We start from the raw sequence: 9,939 nt of genomic DNA on the forward strand, positions 1-9,939 counted from the left end.
AATATTAAAAATGGCTTACAAAATTCTAGTAGTGTGGTTAAGTTTGAATTTATTATGTTTTGGGTATGGGAAGACCCTTTAATGCCTGTTGTCTCAAATATGCGACAAACCAAATTAGCTATAAAATGATTAAGGGGTTAAACATACAGGGGATAATTTAGATCAAAATAATTTAATAATTTAGCATATTCTGTCTTAAAAAAGACTTGGTTTAATGCATTTTAGAGATTTAGTAGTTCTTTAGTAGTTATGTCTTTGAATATGTTGTCATTCCAGCTACAGCTTTTCATGATTTTCTGCCATGCCAGTTTTTTCAGTTACTGTCAGACTTAAAGCTTCTGCCAAAATGTCAATCAGCACAGTAGCTCTAAGCAGCTGCTTAGCCTCCATTTCCCCCCTTTTGTCTCTCTTCCTGCTAAATAATTAGGTAATCATCATAATGGAAAATGCTTAACCTCCTTCAAAGGTCATAAATATATTATTTTATCCTAGAAATACAGAGCGATTAAATGCTTGCTTTGTATTTCAGTCTTTAATCATTTTTTATCAATGTTTCTTCCTGATTGACGTGTGGTAACTCGGCAGCGTTTGAGTTCTCGTGGTGCAGACAGAAGCACTTTGTTCATGCCTATTGGTTGGCTGGTTTAAGGCCAATCCAAACATGACCTTCACACACACGGATCCAGTCCATTGGTTCTGGATGAGTTTGAGGTTTGGGTCTGACGCTTGAGGCTGAAGAATGAAGGAGTGAAAAAGCTCTAATAACTTATTGGTAAAACCTCAATTTTGTACTTAATCATTTAAAATATCTGGACTCGGTCTGCCTTTTTGAACAGTGTTGACTGAAGATCAAAACACTAAGCTGAAGATAAAACAGAAAATGTGGACAGGCTTTCACTCTGCAGACAGTTTATTATTGATTGAGGAGATAAATCTGAGTTTTTTAAATTTATTTGTTCTCTGATGTTTGCTTTCATTTTGCCTTAAATAATGGAAACATGATCCATTTATAAACTGAAAAAGTTTTTAAGGGGCAAAATTCACCACAATTGGAGCTTGAAAAAAACCCACAGTGGCTTCGGGTTTCAAGTTGTATGTATAAAAACGTTAAACTGTGTTTGCATGAACATGCAGTACTATTGCCTAAAGGCTGGTTTATGCTTTACAAGACGCAAAACATTTGTCTTTTGTATGCATGACTGCAAGAGCTGCTGTTATTCTAGTCAGGACATTTCCTACTCTAGTGAAAGCCTCTTTAAAGTCCTCATAGAACCTTTTCCTCTACAGAGAGTATCACAAGCTTTAAGGATGAGCACAGCAGAGGACTAGAAATGTCTCAGTTGATAAAGAAAACATCTTCAAAGCAGGACAATATACTTTATGGAAATTATTATCGATACCCAGCCCTAATTTTCTAGCACTGTAAACTTTTATTTTGAGACACCTTTTTCTGAGCAACTAATACATTTATTATGTTTTCACATTCCATTGAGTTTGCCAAAAGCACTTATCTCAAATAATTTATTTTAAAGAAAAAAAGAGAAATTAACCATTTAAAAGGCTTCCTTTACTTTTCATTTGATGTTCTGTGGAGTTATACTGCTTTAAACAAAAGTTTTAGTGGGAATGTATCAACACAACAATTAAGCTTCAGGTTAAAATTCACACTCTACATACCTGCACTTTTCTCGTGTGAAACATTTTCTTCTGGTATGACTGTCGGTTTTCTCTTCATTCTTCCTTCTCATTGAAGTTTCTCACACGTATGTCATTGATAAATTGACGTTTTTTATGTTTTAAGCTTTCAGACATACACTTTCTCTGAGAACTAAAATCCACCTCTTCTATTTTACATTTACATTTTACACTTATAGTTCGGTGTAAAAGTACAGTAGAATATAGTCAGTTTAGGGAAATCTAAAATCTTCACCTGAATTTGGTTCTTAAACAAATATTGGTATTTGCATTGGTTTAGTTTGCCATTTGTATTATTTACAGAAAGTACAGAATAAACAAAAAACAATAAAAAATTTAGGCAGAAGCACATGCAGCTTATTAGCCTGTACTTCAATATTAACAAAAACACACAAAAACTCCTGGAGAGGCTACTCTTATGCTTTAGAGAAATATTTATTTCTATGATTGTTTAGTCAATTTATGGTTACATTAATTCTGAAGACAGAGTAGAAGCCAAAATAATGTACTTTTTTTCTATTAAAATGTTTCATTTTGTACATTTTATTGATACAAATGTAAAGAAAGTCATTTTACTGAGTACATATAAACGTTAAAAGTGTTTGATTTTTGCGTTTTTGTTTAAGTACAAAGCTAAAAGGAAATTTCAACAAAGATTTACATATATTTTTAAAATCCGTGTTATTAGGTTAGAGTTCACCAGGGTTTTTGTGATGTGGTTTCAAAAAGAAAGTTCTTTTAACTATTTCTAACTGGTTGTATTTGTGAATGTTAAGTCAGGCAGCTTGCATGCAAATGTCCCAGAAATCTGAGCCGTGTTTTCTCCGTCTGACTAACTGTTAAAGTCACTTTTCCTCTGAGTCTGCCTGTTGTGCAGAAACAGCTGTAGTTTTGTGTATTTACAAGTGTTAAGATCCTTTTACAGGCCAACTCTTGCTTTTCTTAAGCTCTTTGGTGCACACGACACAGGGACTGCTGCATGGATACATTCACGTTGATGGAGAGGTCCAACAGTCTGCCATAAAGTATCAGCCATTTCTCTAGCAGTTGTTGAGGCGTCAGTCTTCAGCCGTATCTCTTAAATGTTGACGGTGTTTCAATTCCAGGGATTTGTGTGTCCCTGCGTAGTTTTTAGAACCTGTAAAACTGTTTCCCTTTAACAATTAGAATATAATGTATGTTATAACATATAATATAGTCACTTTTTTATAACTTTAAATGATTATTTTTATAGTGTGCCTTAATCTGTCTTTTGTTTTTTGCACACATACATACAGAACTAAAGCATAACCAGGTATTGTTGGTTATAGAGAAACGAAGATGATTAATACGATCAAAGCTTTTGACACCCTAATAACATATCTGTGCGGCTGTGTGTTGCATCAGATTTTAATAGCTAAAAAAGTTTTGTTTTTTTTATTTCTAGTTGCATTTTCATATTGTATCATCACTTATAACCTACATGTCAAAACAGTTTCGCTGAAAATCTTTTGAGTTCAATAAAGAAACCTAATGGACATCAGCCAAGATCAGATGTCACCAAAAAGAAAAAAAAAAACTTGATGCAAGTATTCTTAGAGGAAAAAAAGGAACAAAACAAATGGTAAAGCAGATTAAAACGATACAAAAAAATAAAAATGTAGTTTGCTCTGCTTAAATATGAAGCAGATTTATAAAAGTAACGAAGCTTTGATGTAACTTGTAAAGCTAACTGGATGGTATTTACTGGAAAAATAGAGAGAAAATGGGAATCAGATCCAAGGAAAAGCAAAAAAAAAAAAGGTTATTTGATTTAATTTTAAAATCTGTCCAATGCAGTGGACTGTACATTGTGTGTTTAGAACTGCCACTTTTCTCGCTATTATTTATTGGTTTTCCTTTCACTTTAAAACAACAGGTGAACACTTTTCCTTAATAAGTACAAACAAAAACCATGTTTGTTCTTTGTGTTTTTATAGCACGATGTTTCTGCTGGAGCACTGAAGGCGGCGCTGGAAGGAGTGGTACAGGAGTGTGTCAGTTTCGTGGGTGTGGACGTCAACATCTGCTCCGAGATACTGATGAGGTAGATTATAAATAAAGATACACAGCTTTTTAAGCAGATTAAACATTTTTGATGAATTCAACAGTTTTTAAAATAAATATTTTGTGTTTTTCTGTGTTTATAAAAAAGGTTTGTATGAATCTTGTTCTTTTGGTGAACAGACTCACCCAGTCTGGTTACTTTAATTTTTATTTTCAATTTTCTTGTTTATTTTTAATGGATATAAAGTTTGTGTCTATAATGGTATTACATAAAAATGATTATAAATGGCAAACCTTTGCACAGCACTGACCATGTCTTTATTTACACACCGGGGGCGGAGCTACAGGGGGCCCACTGCTTAGCTCCACCCTTGCCCCGCCCAATTTTTGAGTCAAGATTAGTACTGTATATCTTCTAATAGTAGCCCTGGCGCTTATTCTAAAAATGTGTCAGCCGGCCCGGGGTTTTATCAGAAACATGGGGAATGTTGAGAAATATTTAGAATGTTTAGAAACAGTTGGAGACCGGCGTTTCTTCCATTCCAGACAGAATGGTGATGGCTAATGAGTTCATTTTGTTGTGAAATTTGGTTACAAAATTTAGACAACAACAGCAGATGAATATTTCAGGATTTATTGTATTATGTTTTGATCATCACTGGGTGTGAACTTTTCATTTCTTTTTAAAGCTTCATCAATCTCTATATCAAAAATCCTCTTCGCTTTCATCTGAATCACTTTCCTGGAGACATGCGCACCTTTCCGTCTTTGCTCAGAAATCCACGATCAAACCTGTTCTTCTAATTCATCGTTTGCTTTCTTTGCACCTCCACCAAGAAATAGTTTGCTTGTTTTCTGCAACGTCTTTCCCATTTCACTCATCTGGATATGTTTGGAATCCACCCCAAAATGTTGTGCAGATTCCTGACCAGAATATTCTATGACATAGGCCACAACACCAAGTTTAAACACTAGATCGAATGAGTGTACACAACACAAATACCACAGACACACAGCGTCCAGTGTTGCCAGATTGGGCAGTTTTCCACTCAAATGGGGAAGGTTTTTGCTCAAACTGGACAGTTTTTCGCCCAATCTGGCAACACTTCCAGTATCGGGGGGGGGGGGTGGTCTTAAAGGAGCCCAGCATCTAAAGTAACAAACACCTGTTAGACCCGGGGTTTTTATTAGATATTGGCCACTATTGGACAATATATGATGTCATTGTTGACAAATATCAAGAAATCATCAATACGAGCTTCTTTAACCATTGAAAAAATAAATACCAAAAGCGAATTTTTAAATGATATAAAGACAATAATAATGACAAAACTGTTAGAAATATGTATTTTTGACTCCTTTATCTGTCATAGCCATCTACTCTTCTGTTGTCATTTACCATTCTTTCAAAGTATTCTGCCCCCCACCATTTCCCCCATGTGAAATGTTATAGCTCCGCCCCTGGTACACACATAATTTGCTAATTCTGACAGAAGAAGTGGGTTGAGCTTTCTTAAAATATTGTTTCACACTTCAAGCTTATCCTGTGGGTTGACTGGAATCAATTCAAAAACAATATAGAACACAAACATATACAATTATATGAAATGCCAGTTTAATTGTGTGCTCTTCATGCACATAGAAATCCTTGCTAGCACACACACAGTTGCTGAACATTTTGCAGCTTATGTTAAAAGGTCTGTTCACATAGTAGAATTTTTTACAGGTGAAACGAACTTTATAAAATAAAGTTGGCATCTGAGGAGCAGGCATCAGGTCATCTGTTTACCTGTCTGCTGTGCAGGTTAGCTTTTTCCATTCCTGCCACCAGTTATGCTTTGCTTACTTTCACACTTCAGGCACACATGTATGTGTTGATGACTGAGGTATTATATGGAGTGTTGACATAGAAATGTGTTTTAGAGAGTGAGTCACTGTGGGCATTAAGAGAGTAATTCAGTTTCACATTCCCCCTCTACTTTGGTTCAAATATGCTCTCTAAATGTTGATTATCAGCTATTCTTTGAAGCATCAGTATGTCGGTGTGTGAATTTGTTGTGTTTTCTGGTGAAAATGAGAAAATTTTGTATTCTTATTTTTACCTTTTTTTAATAAAACACAAAAAAATACATTTTGTTTAATAGCCTAGGTAAATATGTCAGCCCCAAAAAATGAGATCCACTATCTCATTATCAAGAGAAAACAAAATGTGTTTTCTCTAAATTTTTTCTTGTGATAGTGAGATCCACTATCTCATTATCACAAGAAAACAAAATGTATTTTCTCAAATATTTTTTCTTGTGATAATGAGATCCACTGTCTCATTATCATGAAAAAGCAAAATTAGTTTTCTTGCGATTTTGAGATCCACTATCTTATTATTACGAGCAAACACAATTTATTTTCTTGTGATTTTGAGATCCACTATCTCATTATCACTAGAAAACAAAATTAGTTTTATGTGATAATGAGATAACGAAGAATATATTGAAGCGTCCCTCTCTTCCTACCACTTACAGAGGCTTTACCTGTTTTAAGTTTCATTATGTTGTGGATAACAACAAAAACGGCAGAAAATACTCGACAAAAGTTGTTTTTAGTCTGTTTTTGATTTATTAGTGAATCTTCAGCTGATTGGCTTTAATCCGCTAATGTTCGGAGCTCAGTGAAGAAATTATGCGTAGAGGCACATCGGACCTGGGTTTGGTCGGTTCTGCCAATCAACCTGTTTGGAATATTTAGGGAAATAAAGGGAGGGGGCTGGTAAATTAGATATAATTAAGGTGTTTGAGGATCGTAGATTCACTAATAAATAAAAAAATAGACTAAAAAAGAAACTTTTGTGGAATGCTTTCTGCTTTTTTTGTTGTTAACCACAAAATAAAGAGACTTAAAACAGGTAAAGTCTCAGTGTCTCAGAAGTTGGGAGAGAGAGATGCTACAGTATATTCTTAGTTATCTTGTTATAACAAGAATTTTTTTCTGATAATGAGATATTGAATCTCATTATTACGAGAAAACAATAAAAAAAAGTAGGGCAGCCTGTTTTTGGCTTCCGTAATGTGGAGCTAGTCAAGGTCGTTTTAAAAATCAAACCTCACTTTAAACAAACTCTGCACCATGTATGGTGCAGGGAACACAAGTAACAAATGTTGTCATTTAATGGACTGATGATGAGATCCACTATCTCATTATCCTGAGAAAACAATCAAAGGAACTTGAAAACTTAAAAAAAAGGCTTTACTTGAATTTGTTAAAATGTTTTTAAAATACATCAAAGTTTCTAGAAAAAAATATTTATAGAAAAATTGAAATTGGATTCATTTTTAAAACAAAATTGTATACCAATAAACTAATGAGCTTTAAAAAAAATAGATTGTCATTCCTCATATTAAAGCATACTTGCTTTTAGTTATTCTTTTTGGGCTGCTTTACATAAATTGACATTAGTCCGTGCAGAAAAACGTCCTTAGATCACCCAACTTACGCTTCATTTGCAGGTCATGGGTTCCCTGGCAGGGTAAAAACCCAAAACACAGTTGAAAATATCCAGGAATGGCCGCTAAAAAAACCACAGACTTTGATTACCCTGGTTTTCTAAAAAGAAGTACTTTGTAAACGCAGAACAGTTTGCACTCAGTGCGTAGGCTAAATGACCTGTAAGGTGACCTATAAAAATATGCTCTAATGCATTTTCCCCCAGTAATTTGTTGCTTCATGTTCCAGGCACGTAGCAGGCCTCAATGCGGGCCGGGCTCGCAATATAACAGAGTGGAGGGAGCAGAACGGTCCGTTCAGCAACAGGGAGCAGCTCAAGCTGGTCAAAGGCATCGGGCCCAAGTCCTACCAACAGTGTGCTGGCTTCATCCGAATCGACCCTCAAACTCTGCAGAGGTACAAAGCAGCATGTTCAGAACCACATAGAAAAATATAGTATTACTGGCATAATTGTTATCAACAAGATTTTCAAACAGTATGATGTGACAACATAAAATACTTCATGGTCTTTTTTGTTGTTTTTGAACAGTGTGAAATCCTCAGCTCAGCCTGCAGCAACAACAACTGGAAAAGCAGCAGCTAAGAAGTGCAAAGGAAAAACGGTGGACTCATTAAACCCTCTAGACCAGACCTGTATTCACCCAGAGTCCTACAGTGTGGCGCAGAGGTGGGAAACACACAAACATGCCAATATGCACACATACACTTGTACAACAGCTTACCCTGCTGGCCAAAGCATGTTCAGGCTAAGATGGAGCTGATTTGACACCATCACATATGGGGTTGGTTATACTGGTGAAGGACTCTGATTTGATTTACGCAGACACGGGATACAAGAGAAGAGGCTTTGGCTTTGTACACATGTAGTGTGTGTGTCCTTGTGTGAGAAATGATTGTTAGAACTGCTGATGCTGATATCAAAAGCACATTGAACATCAGTCCCTGCACTCTGACGGGGTGTGCATGTATATGTGTGTGCTCCCTCGTGCAGCTGTAGTCACTCAGCTTTGTTTAGTCTACATAGGTTCTGACACTAGTGGCTTCAAGATTTGCTCCTCTTTTGTTGTAGTATCTTTAATGGTCTCAGTGAATGTGTGTGTGCATATATACAGATAAAATCCATGTCATAAAATGAAAAGATCTTTCTTTCTTTAATGTCTGTATGTCTTTAAAGCATTTATGAGTTTTACATCACCCAAAATCAATTAGACTTTATTTCAAAATACTACTAATGCATTAAAGCATGTGGTTAATCAAACAGAATTAATGTATTAGTATTTATGAATGCAAATTAATTGCGCTTTGATTTATGCTTCCATGACCTGTTTTTGTTCAAAAGCTGCATATTGTCATAAAATCTAACAAGTAAAACATAGTGATTAATAGTGATTAATCACAACAAAAATGTGTGATTAATCTGATTTTTATTAAATGCTCTAAATGTACAATTTTGTGAATTTATATTGTGATTATTCGCAGAAAATAAGTTGTAACACACAAAAAAGAAGCTAATTGCAATTAATTTTGTCCAGGTTTGCGATTAATTTGTTAGTTTTTTTAATCGATCTCTGGCTCTACAAAATACCCTTTTAGCTGTTTTTTTCTTTATTTGTTTCTTTGAATTTTACATTTTGTTGATTAAATTCTACTAAAAATATAAGATAATTCCATCCCAAAGAAAGGATACACATTTGTTATTTTTTGTTTGTCTTGCAGCCCTATCTACACTACGAGTGTCACTTACAAAATGCTTTGGATCGCTACTTAAGGGAAGCTTTATTTCAGAAATTAAGCTTAATGATTCACAAATTTTACCTTTTTATTATAATATGTTTGTACTGTTGCTATATATTTTGACTGGCCATATTAAATTAAAATAATATGTATTAAATCACCATACTATATACTTTTATTTAGAAAATATCAGATTCAACAAAACTGATAAAACACAAATATTTAAATGAAAAGGAATAGTGTTTTTCACTTCAAACTATTTTTTTCATTAACTTTCTGTTTAACTTAAGTGTTAAAAAAACATTATCAACATCTTTGTTGTTTTGGATCATTTGTCCACACTTTTTCCAATCCTCAAACACTTCAACTCTTACGTTCTAAAGCATTGCGTATGGATGCAAAGCTGTTATGAAAAGCCACTTTTCTCCACTGCAGAATCTGGCTGAAAAAAAAAAAAAAAAGAAATTTTAAGGCAAATTCGTTTTTTTTTAGAACATAAATCATTAAATGGATCATCATTTTTTTCAATTACAAAAAAAACACTAGTTGTATTTTGAAAAGGAGAAGCTTCAACAATACTTTATTTTGAAGATTTATTTACGTCCATTGACGGTAGTGCTGCACATTCAGCTTATTTATAGTCTATGAACTTAAAATCCATGCATTTTAGAGCAAAAACACACTACCTGAACTGTATTTGTACTACACTCTAATATATTAATAAAGACCGCGCATCAGCGATCTTGGACATCACGAATATTCATATCCGAGTACTCGAATACTTTGACGCAAGAAGCCATCACAGTAAAGTTTTTGTCATTGATAATAATAAAAAAACTAGCATACTGAAGTTCTACCTAAAATATCTACATTTTATTCAAGTTTAAAAAATATATCTCTCTTGTCTTCATTTTAATCAGTCTTTTTTAACCCCCTAACTACCTAACCTAAATAGAAGAAAAGATACGTTTTTTTTTTTTTTTTTTT

At 34.2% G+C, this 9,939-nt stretch overlaps 1 protein-coding gene across 2 annotated transcripts in view; it reads left to right on the forward strand.

Annotated features, from left to right (window-relative positions):
- srbd1 (S1 RNA binding domain 1) overlaps positions 1 to 9,939 on the forward strand; it is a 63,458-nt gene that overhangs the window by 43,903 nt on the left and 9,616 nt on the right. For both annotated transcript variants that reach the window (XM_024297220.2, XM_024297219.2), the window contains 3 exons: positions 3,654 to 3,760; positions 7,447 to 7,614; positions 7,748 to 7,885. In XM_024297220.2, the coding sequence (XP_024152988.1) occupies positions 3,654 to 3,760; positions 7,447 to 7,614; positions 7,748 to 7,885 (413 nt within the window). The remainder of the gene's footprint in view (positions 1 to 3,653; positions 3,761 to 7,446; positions 7,615 to 7,747; positions 7,886 to 9,939) is intronic.

Source organism: Oryzias melastigma, linkage group LG15, assembly GCF_002922805.2.
Source record: "Oryzias melastigma strain HK-1 linkage group LG15, ASM292280v2, whole genome shotgun sequence".
NCBI lineage: Eukaryota > Metazoa > Chordata > Actinopteri > Beloniformes > Adrianichthyidae > Oryzias > Oryzias melastigma.